The sequence below is a fragment of the Topomyia yanbarensis genome, chromosome 2 (assembly GCF_030247195.1).
Source record: "Topomyia yanbarensis strain Yona2022 chromosome 2, ASM3024719v1, whole genome shotgun sequence".
Lineage (NCBI taxonomy): Eukaryota > Metazoa > Arthropoda > Insecta > Diptera > Culicidae > Topomyia > Topomyia yanbarensis.
In genome coordinates this window covers 384,875,369-384,892,942 of record NC_080671.1, presented here as the reverse complement: position 1 = coordinate 384,892,942, position 17,574 = coordinate 384,875,369, and the positions used below count along the sequence as shown (strand labels likewise).

Here is a 17,574-nt window from a genome sequence, read left to right as displayed (position 1 = left end):
GCTTGTCCGGACATGCCGCAGACTCAGGTGATTCGCATTTAATGCCAAAAGATCCTGACTACTGCGCTGCAGAAGACAAAAAGCTAAGTAACCGGGAAACTCTAAGCTTGTTCATTGACCCTACTCCACGCTTTTCTAAACTTTCTTACTTCAAATCCTTGCTCTCCCTTGAGTACTATGGCTCTTAATATTTGAAAAATACTTCACCTTCCAGTCCCTTGCTAATTATATGTCGTTACAATATAAAAACTAAATAATTAGATAACCGATTGCTCATACTTGATTTATGTTCCTACATTTATACTTTACGGCTCACAGATTCACGGCCATGTCAGTAAATCTGGCACCGCTGACCGCAAGCGTTTGTACCGGTTAATAAGAGCCCGAAGGTTAATTACTAGGAAAAGGTGTTATGGGGTTCAATTAATATACAAAACGTGCCATATTTTGTCGTTGAGTTCTCGTGGTCCATTATTCGCTGCTTTTTCTACACTGCTGTCCCGTTGCTCTTCCCGAATTCAACCGCTGCGGGGAATGCTGAATAAATAGTCGTTTTTAAATTTATGCTTAATAAATTACCACTGTACGGATTAATTATTGATTCATTTGGATGCGACAATGGAACGCCGGTAGCTTAATTGAATTAATGTGGTTTTAGATTATTCGTGGTTTAGCTCAAACTCGTTTTTAATTATAAAACTGTATTTCATTTATTTCGTTTCTGTGAAGTACTACAATACGAGATAAAAAAAACGCTAGGACCTGACTGACAATGGCATTGTGATGAAACATTTTTCCTAGTCGAAGATGCTTTTTTGGTATAATAAATATGGCTGGACGTCATCTCTCCCCTATCAGGTGTTGGTTGTGCGTCTTATCCCTTTGCTCCTCCCGCTTTCTTCTGTAATTGTTCGAAGAGAAATGTCATGAATAAATCGTAACCACATTCATTACGCTCGGTAAACTTACTCCTGGTGGTAGGAATTTGGTTTCCTTAGCTTCGCACGATTCCTCCGCATGCAAGCCATTCCGCTGCTTGCACACGCAATCACTCAGAATCTCTGTCCGTGAGATGTAGTCCCCGAGTGCCGAAGCTAGAACGGCAACAAATGATTTCTTGTCCTTGGCTTGCTTCAGCCCGCTAAAGTTTTGCAGCACGAACACATAGCCGTCATTCTTCTGCACCATGTCAACCAGTAAATCTGACTCGTACTTCAAGTGGTTCTTCAGTTCCGTTGATCCGATGTTGGTACGCTTCTTGCTGTCAGCCAGGGTGAAGGCTTGCCTCGAGTTGAAACCTGGAGGGAAGAAATCGGGATCAGTTCACACGAGTCCTCGAAATAAATGTAACTAATAATACATACCAACAATTTCTTTCACTTTCTTCTGATCCTTGCTATTGGTAATACCCAAACCCTTAACAGGCGTGATCACGTGGAGACCGACACCCTTTGTCTTCAGATCTAAAGTTGCTAGAAGTGACTTAATTGCTCGAGTCTGAAAAAGGAGTTCGTGTGAGAAAAAGAATTTGTTGTCTTGCGCCGAATAATAACAATCTTACCGGATCTGGCACTTTCTCCGAATCATCAGAGTGAACGAGAACAATCGACTTGCTGGCGGTGGGTCGGAACGGATACTGCAAAGCTTCCAGGAATGCTCGAGCATCTGAGGTTGCGCCGACATCTTCAGCAACCTGTTCTCCCAATTCGTGCAGCGTTTTCAGGAATCCATCGATTTTCTCGTTACCGGTAACCAGCGCTTTACAGTTCTCCGGACCGCTAACGTCCACCTGTCCCAGCTTTCCAGTGAAATCTAAACTGCCGCCACTAGTGTACAAGCTCACGTACTTCTGGTTTCTGTTGTATCCCAAAACCACCACGTGTACATCGGGGATTCCGCTGGACTTCAACTCCTTTCGCAAATCATTAATAGTTGCCTGTACCAATTCACCAAGCAGAGTTCCGATTGAAGTGTCCACCACCAGTACAACATCGGCCTGTTTCTGTGGTGACTTTACGCTGAACTGGTCGCCAACGCCGATATCCTTTCCTCCGACGGAACACTTTTGACATTGTGCCGGTACATCAACCGGGATCAATTCCAAACGGCACGCCGAAGCGTACGCGAAGGCAATACTGCAAGCAGCCTCTTCAGGGTTTTGTGCACCGTGGACGGCATGTTCGCAAGCTTCCCGGAAGTTGGTCTGATCCTTGAAGAAGAAGCAATACCTCAGCGAACTATCGGCACCGAAGAATTTCGAACAAAGTGGGCTGCTGTGTTCGTGGGAAGCATGATCGTAAGCGGCAATTGCAGCGCACGACTTCGTAGTCTTGTAGCTGTTGGCGAAGTCAGTTGAGCTCTCAGAAACAACTCCGCTAGGCAGAGTAAAGTCATCGTACGGTTCGTAGTTTCCATTTCCTAGCAGACCACGTATCTTTCCTAGGTAGAATCCGGAAACTGTGAAGTGACACACCTTCAGATCAGTAGTACACAGCACACTAGCGCCGTATGTGGTCAACAAATTAACAGTGTAGAAGCGTCTCCAAGCGTGAAGTTCATTTTTGTGAAGCGGAAGGTCTGTAGCCTTACCGTTGAAGGTTACTACACCGTTGTCATTCAGCTCTATCACATCCTTGTCGATCAAAGCGACAGATTTCAGTTTTCCGTTCTGCACATTCGCTACGAGACTGAAGTTTCCGTCGACGAAGTCTGACGCCAGAACGTACTGACAGCTGCCGGCGAAAGTGAAATGTTGTCCGTCGAATGTGAAGAAATGACTTCCGTCGGCAATTTCTCCATGCATCGTGAACGGTGGTAGAATGGCGAACGGATTCCACGCGTACGGCCGGAACTGGTACAGGAAGTCGCGCAATGAGAGGAACTTTTCGTTGCGTAAATAGTTTAGAGGGCTAAACTTAAAGCTGCTAATGTATGGGACAAACTTGAACGTGACGAACGATGGGATACCTCCCGCGTATGCGGGATCGTCCAGCGAGGTGGTTACAGAGGCAGTCAATTTGTCGAACAGCAGGTTAATTGCTTTCATAAGGTTGACGAAGATGGTCTTAAGCTCTTCGACATCGTTGACAGGTTTATTCTCCAACTTTGCGGTGATGTACTTGTTAACGGAAGCGGTGAAAGCCTTCATCTCGTCAACTGGATACATGTCCTCAGCCAAAGTTAGCAGCTCCTTCAGCAGTTGGTAGGCATATCGATCTAGACCATCGAAGTATTCCTTGAAAGTTTCCTTCAATACCTTGAACTCGTCAAACGTATCGAAGTATTCTTGAATTGCCTTGTACAGTTCCTTGAATTCCTTATCCAGCGTAGCGATGGCTTTGTTGAATGTCAGCGCGAAGCTCTTGAATTGGTCCGAGAAGTTCTTGGCGATTTTGTTAAAGTCATCTTCGAACGCCTTCAGTGCTTTGACGCTGCGTTCAAATACAGCCACCACCAATTTGAGTGTTTCTTCGTACATGCTGAATAGGATTGCTTCCGTTTTAACGTAGAGATCCTTCAGAATTGGTTGCAGTTTGGTGTTGAACGTTTCGGTTAGCTGTCCAACAACATCAGTAACGACGGCGGAAATCTTCTTAAAGTTTTCAGTGTAGATCTGGAACAGTTGACCGACAACTTCGTTAATGGCCGCATAAATTTTGGTTACAAAATCGAAGAATTCTTTGATAGTTGGGTCTTGCAACAATTCTTCCTGTAGTTTCTTCAGCTGTTCGCTGTAATCGGCCTGGAATTTGCCCACGTCCGGTAGGCCAGCTATCAAGTTGTTGAACACCTTGCTGATATCAGCATTCATCTGAGTGTACTTCTTTTCGAAATCTGCCTTGGTGCTTTCCAGATCACTCTGAAGCTGTTTGTTGAACGCCTGCAGGAAGCCCTTGGCATTTTCCTCGTTGACTTGGTATTCGGTTGACAGGAAGTGGCTCGCGTCGAGAGTAATCTTAGCGTTGAGGAGTTCCTTTTCCAGACCAACAACCTTGAAGGTGGCAGCTTTGTCGACCGCGAACGTGCCATCGACATTGAAGAATTTGTCCTGGTTGAGGGAGAACTTGGCGGACGAGAATCCATTGATGTTCGATTGCAGCACAATTGGGCGGTTCGGGACAAGTTTCATCGTCGTGGTGAACTCAGCTTTGTTCTTCTTCGAGTCGTACGTGCCATGAGCGCGAATTAATTCATCGTTGAATTTCTTTAGAAGGAAGTCAATTTCTTCTGGGCTAGCGAACAGGTACGATCCGAAACGGAAATCTTCGAACGGAAGGTTAATCGATACAGCGGAGCTGAGTTGTTTGGTTGCCAAGGACAACGCGGAGTGGCCACTGAGACCACAGTCGAAACCAAGACCCTTGCTTGCGATGCTGACTTCAGTGCTTACGTTGAAACCCTTGAAGCTTTGGTCACTGTTGACGTACTTGGCCACGGCGATAATCTTATCGTTGGCGTTCTTGAATAGGTCCAGCTCGACCTTACCTTCGACGGTTTGCTTGTCGCCATCCAAAACTCCGGATGCGCTAACCACGAGATCTTTGGTGGTTGGGTGTGAGAATTTCAGGGCACCAGAGCCACCAACTCCAGCCGATCCAATTAATTTGGTTTCGCCGGTGAATCCGAAGGTAGCCTTGTTCGCCGGTGCGTTCTTCTTGTCCAGGTAGAATGATACGGTACTGTCGTAGTGGCCAAACTTATCCTTTGGATATTTGAACACCCCTTCGATGACAATGGAACGGGTCGGCAGAATTAGACTTGCTCCGGCACTATTCGGGTGGATATAAAGCAGATACTGATACTTGGGTTGTTTCTTCTCCTTAAGCTGTACGTCCGTGGTGTGGTCCAACGTAAAACCGTTGCCGCTAGTCTTGGCGGTTAGTCCAAACTCATGAGCGTAGCCTAGCTGTTGAAGGTCAAGCGATACCAGAGCTTCATGATTGAATTTACTTCCGGTGCGTTCCAGTTTGGATTGGATTTCCAGATTGGTGCATTGGTTCTTTTCGCAAACCTTGTTCTTCAGGTAGAAATCGTTCGGTTTGATGCGAACCTCTGTGGAAACGGTGCTCTTGTCGATGGAAGCTGCCAATGTGAACGTGTATCCAGCATCTTGAAGCTTCTCGCGGGTCAACTTGAATGAAGCGGTTTGCTGTTGTTTGTCGTACAATTTAACGTTTCCTTGACCTTCGATGATGGTGCTCTTGCCTTGCTCCTTGACGGAGTAATCAGCGTATCCACTTAGCATATTTTTTCCGTCCGATGAAGCCTTGAACTCTACACCCTTTCCGCTGCTTCCAGGCTTCGAGTTGATCTCTACGCTCATTTTGTTGGCATTTAGTTTCGGGGCATCGACGTATGCCTTGGCGTAGAAAGTTTCATAGCTTTGGAAGTTGGCTTCAAGATTTGCATCTAGGTTGAAGTCACCGAAATTCAATACCTTGGTTTCCGCTCGGAACGCACGATCACTGAGAAGTTTGTAAGCTCCGTACACTTTAACATCCTTTCCTGGATATCCAAGGTTGAAGTCTACCGACGGACTGGTTTCAGATAGTACAACTGCATTAAGTACGCTGTATGTTTTGTCATCAGCTATAACGTTCAGTTTAGTATTGAATGCGTTGTCGACAGATTTTACGTGTTTGAAGGTCAGCTCAACGTTCTTAGCATGTTCAAATTCAGAATTCAGGGTTGCATGCACCGAAATATCGTCAAATCCGATTGCCTTGGCTTCACCGCTGAATCCGAGCGTCTTACCGTTGCCATAGTTCACCTTAAGGGTTCCCTTGGTGGAGATCGGTCCATCTTCTTTGCCTTCATAGTTGTACTGTACGTCAGCTGATAACGGATCCGTGTCGGGAAGGTTAACTTTCACGTTTGCTGTTCCATGGTTAATATTGCCCTTAGCGTTAGTAGATACTGCTACTACCTTATCACTATAACCAAACGAGCCAGCGTAGTCTAATTCGTAGAGGCCGGTTTCGCTTTCCGGTTCCGTATAGGTGCCCTTGGACTCCAGAGCAAGCGTTTTCATTGGGGCTTGCGGGATGTTAACCTTTGCTTTGACCTCATGTGAATGTGCTTTTCCTGGCTTACCAACGTGGTAGTTTCCGCTAACTGTACCATCGAAGTCTGATCCATACTTTCCGCTCAATCGATAAACCGCGTGTTGTTCACAGTATTCGTCCAGATCGAAAGCAAATTCACTTTCTTGCGGTACCAACGATCCCTTCACTTTAACATGCAATACAGCATTCTTGAAGTGTCCAACTGGCTGATGTTTGGTAGTCAACTCCAAATCGATATCCTTTCCTTCGAAGCTGGTGTACTTCAAGTGATGCACCATGTCAAAGAAGCGTGCCTTGAAGTCGCCATCCTTCAAATTGCCAGTGAGCGATAGTGATTGCTGCTTTCCACTAGGAAGCTTGTCTACCAGGTTCGAAACGATACTTCCCGTGGACTTCTTTTCGTCTTTCCCATCCACATCACGCTTGAAGTCTCCGGACAGCTGACGGCCCGTTGGCAGCGTTAGCGAGAACTTTCCATTCATCGTTCCATCGGTAGGCTGTCCGGTCTGTTGGCCCTGAACGTTGAATTCGTACTTTTCGGAGAATACCTCCAGCTTGTTCTTGCTGTCGAAGCTACCCTTGGTGACCTTGTTCTTGGTGTCGAAGTGTACCTTCTTGGTGTTGTCCTTCTCGAAGTCATAGTAGAAATCAGTCGCGATGTCGAAAATCGGTGCGTTGATCTTGAACTTCGTGTCCAGCTTTAGCTTGCGGTCTTGCTTCGGGAAGTTGATAAGAGCGCTTCCATCTCCCTGGCCGTTCTTGGCTTTGAACTCGCCGTTTCCATCGAAGAAGTCCTTGACGGCGAACTGTGGGTTAGAGGGTTGGCGTTAGTTTTGTGACTTTAGAATTATGGGTTATCTTGATGGACTTTGTCAATTTTGTTATTGGATTCGAGTCGCTTTTGGTTCGCTCTAATGTTTTTCAAATCCGTATGAAATGAGAGTTTGGAGTAAACCTAGAGCAAATCGTATACAAAAAGGGCATCAGAATATGCTTGAATCAATGTGGTGGATTTTATACAGATGAGGCTATGCTATTGTTCTTTCGTTCGATTTTTGTGAATTTATGAAGAAATAAATTTCGATTTCCAGTGGAAACTTTCCACCCATTTTCATCTATTTTTATATCTTGCGTTTATGACCTATGAAATGCAGCACATTGCATTTGAATAACTATAAAGTAGATTAAATGATCGTAGCAGGCCTGCATAATCACAGAATTGATATCTACAAGTGTTGGTAACCGCAGTAACCAAACGAACAAGAACATGAGCTTCGTACGCTTCCCGTTTGCGAACTGTCACCGAACGAACGTGATGCTGCGAGAGTTACCAATCATCTCCGGGAATCGACTGGACTGTGGGTTCACGGATGTGGAAAACATAGCAAGACTTCAGCGTTGTTTGTATAAAAGGTCACGTGGAAACCCTAGAGAAGCTGTACGGAAGGCTGGAAGTGTTCCTGGAACAGGCAACCACAGAGGGATATCAATCTGGAGACATCGTATGACCGAGTTATTCAATACAGTTTCGGACGTGATTCTGCTGGTAGGCACAGCAATCGAGACTAACCAATGTCGTAATGATGACAAGCACCGTTGAGAAGTCGAAGTTATTAACAGCACCAGAGGTGGACAAGAAATGCTGTTCGTGCTGGTCGAACGAGTGACACGCAATAGCTGGAAGTCCGTAGTTTAAGGCTTTGGATCTAGATGGAGCGTGGAAGGTAGTCCGTGCAGCGGGCTTGTGTAAGACAGGCTAGACCATGCACCGAAAGCGGCCGTGTCGTTCCGGATGTCGGCTACTCCATCATGCGCTGCGTTCCCAGACGACGGAAGCCATACTACTCTTGTAGCAACTGGACTGGTAACGGATGTCGACTACGTATATATTTTATATTTCCTGATTGTACATCATATTAACATGATTTAATCTGTTCCACAATATTCCGCCACGTCACTCGGTCAGTTGCTGCTTGTCTCCAACCTCTCAGGTACCCGATACTCGCCAGGTTCTGCTCCACTTGGTCCAGCAACCGGGAACGCGGCGCTCCTCTCCGTCTTGTACCTGCCGGGTTGGAGGCGAAAACCAACTTGGTGGGGTTGTTGTCCGGCATCTTCACAAGATGCCTCGCCCACCGTACCCTTCCAGCTTGAGCTACTTTCCGGATACTTGACTCACCATAGAGTCGCGCAAGTTCGTGGTTCATCCTTCTCCTCCACACGCCATCCTCCTGCACACCACCGAAGATCGTTCTCAGCACCATTCTTTCGAAGACTTCGAGTGCTTGCAGATCCTCCTCGAGCATTGTCCACGTTTCGTGCCCGTAGAGAACCACCGGTCTAACCAGTGTGTTGTACATGGCGCATTTCGTGCGGTGGTGAAGCATCCTGGATCTCAAAGTTTTGTGGAGCCCATAGTAAGCACGACTTCCAGAGATAATACGCCTTCTGATCTTCCGGCTGGTGTTATTGTCCGCAGTCACCAATGAGCCTAGATAGATGAACTCGTCAACCACCTCGAACTCATCGCCATTGATCGTAATACTGCTGCCCAAGCGTTCCCTATCGCGATCGGTTCCTCCAGCCAGCATGTACTTCGTCTTAGACACATTTATCTTCAGTCCTACTCGTGCTGCTTCGCGCTTCATTTGGGTATACAAATCTGATACCGTCTCCTTATTTCTACCGATTATGTCCACATCGTCAGCGAAGCACACGAACTGTCCGGACCTCGTGAAAATCGTGCCCGCATGTTGAACCCCGCACTTCGCATTACACCTTCCAGCGCTATATTGAACAGCAGGCAGGATAACCCATCGCCTTGTCTTACTCCCCTGCGTGTTTCAAATGGACCCGAGAGGCCATCAGAAATTTTGACACAACACCTTACACCATCCATCGTAGTCTTAATCAGTCTTGTCAGCTTCCCAGGGAAGCCGTTCTCGTCCATCATTTTCCATAGCTCTACACGGTCCACCGTGTCATATGCGGCTTTAAAGTCGATGAACAGGTGATGTGTCGGGACCTGGTATTCACGGCATTTTTGGAGGATTTGCCGTATAGTAAAGATTTGGTCGTTTGTTGATCTGCCGTTGATGAAACCTGGCTGATTACTCCCGACAAGTCCATTTACCAGCGGTGATAGGTGCCGGAACAGAATCTGGGATAGCACTTTGTAAGCGGCATTTGTCACTGTGATCGCTCTGTAGTTTTCACAGTCCAATTTGTCGCCTTTCTTGTATATCGGGGTGATGACCCCTTCCTTCCACTCCTCCGGTAACTGTTCCCTGTCCCAGATTCTTTCCATTATTCGGTGCATGCTTTCCGTCAGTTTCTCCGGACCCACCTTGAAGAGTTCCGCTCCTAGACCATCCTTACCAGCTGCCTTGTTGCTCTTGAGCTGTTGAATAGTCTCGTTAACCTCATTCATGCTGGGCGCCGGTACATCCCCGTCGGCTGCGACACTGACATAATCGTCCTCCTCGAACGCCCGATTGTCCGCCTGCGCACCATTTAGATGCCTCACGTTCGTCCGTCAAGATGCCACCTTCCTTTCGGCCCGCGGCACAAAACCGTTGCGAGAGTCATTCAGCTGCTTGAAGAACGCCCGCGTTTCCTGAGAGCGATACAGCAGCTCCATCTCTCTCTCTCAGACTCTTCCAGGCGGCACTTTTTGTCCTGAAAAAGACGAGTCTGCTGTTTTCGCTTCCGTCGATATGACTCCACGTTCCGACGAGTGGCTTGAAGCAACATCACTGCGCGTGCTGCATTCTTCCCGTCCAATATCTCTTGGCATTCGCCATCGAACCAATCGTTCCGTCGACTCCTCTGTACGTATCTCAGGACGCTCTCCGCAGTGCTGCTTATGGCTGCTTTAGTCCTGGTCCAGCAGTCCTCAAAGGGAGCATCGATGAGCTCCTCGTCTGGTGGCAGCGCTGCTTCAAAATGCTGCGCGTAAGTTGTCGCGAAGTTGGTTTCCCTCAGTCAGTCCAGGTTATATCGCGGCGGGCGCCGGTATCTTACACTGTTCACTACGGATAGTTTTGGACGCAGTTTAACCATCACCAGATAGTGGTCCGAGTCGATGTTAGCGCCCCGATAGGTCCTTACGTCGATAATGTCCGAGAAGTGCCGTCCATCAATCAGAACATGATCAATTTGCGTCTCTGTTGCGATGATCTCCAGGTGTATCGGTACAGGAGGCGGTGCTGGCAGAAGGTGCTCCTTATGGCCATGTTCTTGGAGGTGGCGAAATCGATTAGTCTTTGGCCGTTTTCGTTCGTCTGCTGGTGGGCGCTGAACCTTCCAATTACCGGTCTGTATTCCACCTCCTGGCCAACCTGAGCATTAAGGTCGCCGATGACGATCTTGACGTCATGTCTTGGGCAGCGACACCATCCTAGTGGGTATCAGTCGATATACTTGACAGTGCGCATTAGAACCAGATCAAACAAAACAATGGGTTCAAAATTCCAGGATTGTCGGCCCAGTTTGATGAGTTTTAGAAGTTGTATCTCCACTGCGTAGCTATGCGAGACGCAATCGGAAACAAACATGCACAACGCTTACCGATCTTGAAGGTGAACAAAAGGAAAACAATTGAAGCGGTAGCCGTGAAGACACGATCGAGTAGGCGCATATACAGGAAACAAGCTGGAGACTCCGTAGCGGTTGCACAGCTAGAAGATCAGATAGGGAACCGTGAGCTGCGCGTGTTGATAAAGTAGTATTTAAAAGTAGAAAAAGCAGCTGTAGTAACTCCAATAGAGTCTGCAAACGACATTCGAGCGTACGATCCGCACGATAACCAATGGTTTCGTGATCGAATTACGGAAATTAGATCCATAGACCTTTTCGGACAGTTAACCGCTAGCTTCGTATAGGCTACAGTCGCTGGAGAAACAGATCATTAAAGATGCTGATCTACGAGATCGATGGATGAAGCTGATCAAGGAGTACGAGGAAAAAGATTATATGAACCCGATCCCTCGGGAGGCGTTTAAATCGTCCAATCCTAACCAGGTATGATAACTACCGCTGGACGTCATTGAAGTTGTTCTCTTTTAGGATCCTGAGCTGTCGCAGTAATTGAAAATATTTGCTAAATGTTCCACCAAATTCGTACCAACGCGTAAGATAAACAATCACGGACGTTTCTGTTCCATGAGCTCCATGACGCATCATCGCAGATCTACGTGGTCGATTTGGCCACCTTCGGTATGGCATGCTTCCCACGTAAACAACAAGAACATGCTACAACTTGAATATTAATATTCTAGAGTGAGTGGAGCCTTCTCCAACGCTCATTACGTGGACGATTACCTAGATGTCTTGAATACTTGCGAGGGACCTAAAGCTCTTTACCACACTGGATAAGGCACTTCAGTATGTCTCTGAGTTTCAGTCGTCCAAAAACAGTGTCGGATATGTAAGGACGGTCGAAAACTCGAAATCGCAATAGCGCTATTACTGGGGATTTACATATCAGATGATATGAGGTTCCGTTGTTGGATTCACAAAGATGACATGAAAATGACTTAGGGCGCTGAAATGCCTTGTGATAATTGAGCTTACAGTGGCCAGTTAAATCCCTGATCAGTATGTCTGGTGTTTCGTAAAATGTAGATCAATCGCAATCTCACACGGCATTTCTCCAATAATTGTGGTGCGTGGACTAAGATCAGGACGGTATATCTTCTCTTATCCAACTTGTCGAGATTAGGAGGACTATCGAAGTCAATCACTGCACCAGTCCTGACCAATTCGTCAGTCAATTTCTTTTCAGTAATTCCAGGGATTTCCAAGCATCCAGACAAGGTAGACAGTGCTTACAATACTTTGGCCTTCTATTTCGGTTCGGTCTGTGAGTTGTTCGGACCTTGAATTCAGTCTGACGAACGTAGCAGATGTTCGTAACTTTGTACTCCGCATATAATCGCGAAGATTTCTGCTTGGAATACAGTGCAGTATCTACCTAGCGAGTGCGACTGTTCCCATCTCATTTCACGACAGTGGCTACCGGCACCAAAACGTCCCTCCATCAGAGAGCCATCTGTGTAACAGGCCACTTGCGTTTTTAGTTTTCTCTCCATATAGCCAGACAAGCACTCTTCTCGATTAGAAATCTTTACACGGAATGTCCTGTGAGGAAAACTACATGTGAGTGCAATATCGCTGGAAGTCAGAATCTCGCCACTTCATGCAGCGATGTGTGACCACAGTCATGTGTGACTGGTAGCAGGATTAACATGGTTATCGTTCCAAAGACCAGTAACCTGCAGTCTGTATGAACATTGATACGCTTCTTGTTTAGGGTGTATATTTGATATTTGGAACGGCCACAAGGGCAGCAGTCGGAGTTGTCGTGAAAGTACCAGTCAACGTCATTATAGCCATTACTGCAGATGGTCAACGTCATCACCTCTCTCATCTGCCACCACACAAGACAATCGTGTAACAGTTTTTTGGCTTCGTTTGAGAGCCCAGGTCTTTCCAAAATTTCGTCTGCACTGCCCGAGGGCCATGCACGCTTTCTTGACTTTGAACTCAGTGCTAGCAAACCAGTTCAGTCTGCGTCGTCGATCGTCTGCGAAGGACCGGATATACGTCCTTGAAGTAAAGAAAAAAACATCAACGGTCCCAAGTAGCTTCCCTGGGCTAGAAGTAAATGTGGGTGCCTGACAATCGTCTTAATCACAATTATCTTTCGATCTGTGGTGACGGTCAATCGGAGAATTGTCAAGGAATCGAAGTAGGCTATGCTCAGAAAAAAGATGCAGCTCTCTCATTTCGGCAACCATGGCGAAAGTAGTAAAGTGGCTACGTTCGATGGTTTGTAATCACCGCTGGCTTCTTACCAGAGCGAAGAAGTCCATCAGCGTGTGGGCTTAACGCTCATATCCTGGCGTTCCTAGAGAAAGGTGAGATCACAAGTCGGCTCTGACCTTCCAGTTGTTTTGCGTGCTGGAAGGTACAGTAAGCGCTAAAGCGGAAGACGGAAGGACAAAATTCAAAAATCCTTCCACGCCGTGAGCCAGGAGGTGGTCATTGCCACAATTTTATGGTTTTTTGGTGGTGTGAATTTTGGCACGGACCATATTTACGGTCTTTTTAAGCGGCGCAGGAATCAATGAAAATTAGTTTTGTTCTTTCCCCATCTATCCGAAAATTGCCTTTCTTTTGATGCAAGCGTCATACCCAGTTCGAGACAGCGTTCAGTGATGCCATTCCACGATGTTGCGCTTATTTCCCTTTTAATAAACTGAAAACATGTTTGCGGACTCGGCCAATCCGGACGTTCCGAAGCACTGCAGTCCATTGTGAAGCTTAGAGGGCGGGTCTGGAATCAGAATAAACTGGCTCAATTGTCACGTTTCCTAGGTTATTCGAAGAATTGTGTCTTCGGATTAATGAAACAATTATTCTACTTGGGTACTCTCGTCATTTGAAGATGCTTGCTTTGACCATAATTTTATTTGTGCCTCTAGTTTTACAGCTTGAGCCTGCTGCAAGACGCGGTCGATGCAACGGAAGCCTGCGAGAATTTGGAAGAGGTGTATCACGAGAGCGCTGCGACTGGCAAGACCAGAATGCTGGGGACAGTGCACAGTGCCCCCAACTGCGAGTGAAGTGAGTGACCCACAAAATAAATTTCGCCCATTTTGGGGGAACACAATCGCGATTGACTTTTCGCAGATCCGTCTTAGACCTACAGTGTGCGAGGTGGAACAGTTGAGCAAGGTTAAATTGAAACTTGTGCTTACAAAAGTGTCACGTACAACTGCACCATACGAGACAAGTAGTATTATTCTGGGACAGAAGGTGAGGATACGAAAAAACCCAACGTTAAATGCGGCCATTCCATTAAAAATATGTGAAGCAGAAAGAGAGGCTGTGCAAGACAAACGATAAAATGAACAGGAAAAAAGAAAAAGAAAACATCTATCCGCAGATCCCGTGCCAGGTACTAATTACGTTGCGAAGAACAACATGCTACACGACGTCGAATATGAAAAGCTCAAAACCAAGATTCACCTGTATATTGAACTTAATCTAACGGAAATTCGCATACACGATTTGATACCTCGAAGTATGGAGTACTGAAATCCGTCACAAATAACATTTGGAGAAACTTTTTCCCGGCATTTTGAAAGGTGTTCGGGTGATGCGAATGAGGCTGAACCAACCTATACCGTCTTATTTGACTTTCGAGGGCAGATCAGCTCCTGGTGTTATCTATATATAAAGAACTCTATGCCCATATCCTGGGTAGACCAATATGTGTCAGTTCTGTAACCAGACGATACACTTCTCATCTACTACAACGAACACCACCGAATAGTATTCGCCATCTGCTGAAACACCACAGGACCAATAAATAAATGCGGAGCAAACAATATTTCACGGTATCTCCAAACCATTAGTTAGCATACCTAGGGAAGTAATAAACAAGAAATAATACGGCTATGCCAAAGTTACTGAAAAACCCAAAAAGTACCAAACAGCTAACAGCGAAAATCAAAGCTACTCTAGCGACAACTATAAGACGCACACACGAGCAACGGAGAAGGCAGACGAAATGATCAGCAAGCGGCAGCAGGTAAACCTGAACATTAAGGGGGGGGGGGGTGTTTAAGGGTTTTCAGCGTAAAAAACACCTTTTTTGCGATTTTTTTGGAACTTTGTGTGAAGCGAATTGATCTAAACTTTTGTACATTACAGTATATCGTTTCAATAACATGCTGTAATTTTTCTTCGCAAAAATATTGACAAACAACTCGGTGACGAAGCCTTTTGTAGAACGTCTCTGGAAAAACATGATTTGTTGTGTTACTTGTCATTTCAAAACTACTTCGCCGATTTCTTTCAAACTTTGCATATGTAAAAAATACCTAACCCCTATGTTGAGTTTTTTGGGATAAATTTTCAATTAAGGGGGTCTTTCACTCATTTTGAATAAAAATTACTATTTTTCACTAAAAATTTCGCCTTTTTATAAATAAACACTCCCTTAAATGAAAAATTATCTCAAAAACTCTTCGTAGGAGTTAGGTATTTTTAACATAGAATGTGTATGCAAAGTTCGAAAGAAATCGGTTAAGCATTTTTGGAATGGCAGGTAACACCGCAAATCATATGTTTTGCCTTTCTCATATAGAAAGGTTATGCAATCACTCTGAAAAACGTCAACCTAATCCCGGCCCGGAGGGCCGAGTGTCATATCCCATTCGACTCAGTTCGTCGAGATCGGAAAAAGTCTGTATGTGTGTGTATGTATGTATGTGTGTGTGTATGTGTGTGTGTATGTGTGTGTGTGTGTGTATGTGCGTATGTGTCAAATAATGTCACTCATTTTTCTCAGAGATGGCTGGACCGATTTGCCCAAACTTAGTCTCAAATGAAAGGTTCAACCTTCCCATCGGCTGCTATTGAATTTTGGATCGATCGGAATTCTGGTTCCGGAATTACGGGTTTCAGAGTGCGGCCACACAGAAATTTCTCATATAAACTATAGGAAAAATTAAAAATAGAATTTTTATTTTTGATGCTAAATGTGTTCAAGGTGCATGAAACGTCGAGATTTGATGCAAACTCGAAAAAAAAATTTGACTGCGATTCACTTTTTTGGATTTTGGCACATTTTTTGTCTTTCTCATATAGAAAGGTTATGCAATCACTCTGAAAAACGTCAACCTAATCCCGGGCCGGAGGGCCAAATTTTTTTTTCGACTCGTTTAGGGTTTCTGGATTTTAACAGGGGCGTAGTTGATGGTTTACGGAGAGGGGTTACACCCCCCCCCCCCTCTACTGTTTGCGCCCCTCCTTTAAAAATCTTCTTAAATCACCCCTCAGACCACCACCCCATCCAGCCCTCATACCCCTCCCTTTCAACCCCATCATCTTTAAACCACCACTGTATCACAAAGCATACCAATTTAAGCTGGGGAGTCGTTCGTTCATGGGACTTTCGCCCTCTTCACATACCCAGCCCCGCATGACAAAATGAGTTAGCAAGCAGATAACATTGATCTAATGCTGATTAGGCTAATGGAGTATGATATTTTTTTTGTTTCAAGTGTTTCACCGTCGACACGTAGCTCATAAAGTTCGTGGCTGGCATGCCATTGTGTATAAGTGCAAAGTGTACTAAGAATGTAATGGACATTTCCACAATTATGTTGAACATAAAAAGCCTCCGTGCCATAGTTTAGAGAAATGAGAAAGGCACAATTGCACCGCTAGGTGGATTAAAACAGGTTTTTTTCTATAGACGTTGTACAGAATAGACGCCAGTAATAATATTCGATTTTTTTGTCATAATAATGTTCCAAGAATTGTAATTTATTAATTCGTTGAATTTTATATTATTTTCAAAAAAGGCGAATGACCCTTGGGGCTAAAACCTTAATAAATAAACAACAGCAACGTCCAGGATAAGACAACTTGTAAGGAGATGCCGTTGAAACTAGCTGACAATTTATTTTGACAGGGAACATTACTTCTCCGTGTCAAAAGGTATAGAAGCATTCCGCAATACAGTCCATATATAAAGAAGAAATATTTGATTAGGGGCGGGCATAGCGTAGTTGGGAACTCGATTGCCTTGTACGTAGCCCACCTGGGTTCGATTCCCAATCCCGCACATAAGGTTAGAGATTTTTCTTAAAGAGATTTAGCTACCCCGAAAAAGAATCGAATGACCCTTAGGCTATTCTATAATCTAAACAAAAAAAATGATTCGATGGAATAAAACTTACGTTGAATTTCCCGTTCGAGTTTTCCGATCGATCCACCTTCAGATCGTAGGTAGCGAACTCATCCTTTCCAACTAGAACCTTCGCGTTCGATAACACGTTGGACGGGGCCAGTTGAACAGATAACGTTAGCCTAAACAAAAATAGAACAAGGTATTACTTCCAAAACACTAAGCACCTTCGCGTCCATGTCAACACTCACTTGTAGGGATCTGCCTTCTCGACGGCCACGAACAGACCTTCCAGATTCAGTTCTCCTTCCTGTTCGGTAAATTTGTTCGACGCAACTCCGTTCACCTCAACCTTCGTGCCGGTGCTGGCTGTCAAACGATTCTGGAACTTGCTCTTGGCGGCATCGATCGTACGCTTGGAGAAGAACTTGAAGAAATGCTTGTTTAGTGAAGCTCCCACCGTTACATCGTAGTCTCCGGCGCTTTTTTCGTTGTACTTGGCGTCCACGTTGGCGGCCACCTTGTACTTATCGTAGCCGTATTCACCGTCCAGCTTGAAATGGTTCTTGTTTGTGATCAGATCCAAACGGATCAACTGCTTCGGAAGCTGCAATTTGTTCTTCAGCGAAAGGGACGTCAATTTTTTGTCCTCTAACTCAAATTCTGCCTGCTGGTTCAATTCGTAGCGATTGGAAGGGTTGTTGAAGTCCTTGCCGGCGACAAAGATGAAAATATTCTTGAACTGCAAAAAAAAACAAAAGTGAATGAACATATGAACTTTTTCTTTTCCCAGATCGAGCTTTA

General features: G+C 45.4%; 1 protein-coding gene across 1 annotated transcript in view; it reads right to left on the bottom strand.

Annotated features, from left to right (window-relative positions):
• Positions 1 to 684: 684 nt before the first annotated feature.
• Positions 685 to 17,574, bottom strand: part of LOC131684702 (apolipophorins) — a 35,679-nt gene continuing 18,789 nt past the window's right edge. Inside the window, exons 5-10 of the mRNA XM_058967806.1 lie at positions 17,022 to 17,512; positions 16,823 to 16,952; positions 1,562 to 6,871; positions 1,365 to 1,497; positions 970 to 1,298; positions 685 to 901 (exon numbers count right to left, since the gene is read on the bottom strand). Coding sequence (XP_058823789.1) covers positions 875 to 901; positions 970 to 1,298; positions 1,365 to 1,497; positions 1,562 to 6,871; positions 16,823 to 16,952; positions 17,022 to 17,512 — 6,420 coding nt within the window. The 3' untranslated portion in view covers positions 685 to 874. The remainder of the gene's footprint in view (positions 902 to 969; positions 1,299 to 1,364; positions 1,498 to 1,561; positions 6,872 to 16,822; positions 16,953 to 17,021; positions 17,513 to 17,574) is intronic.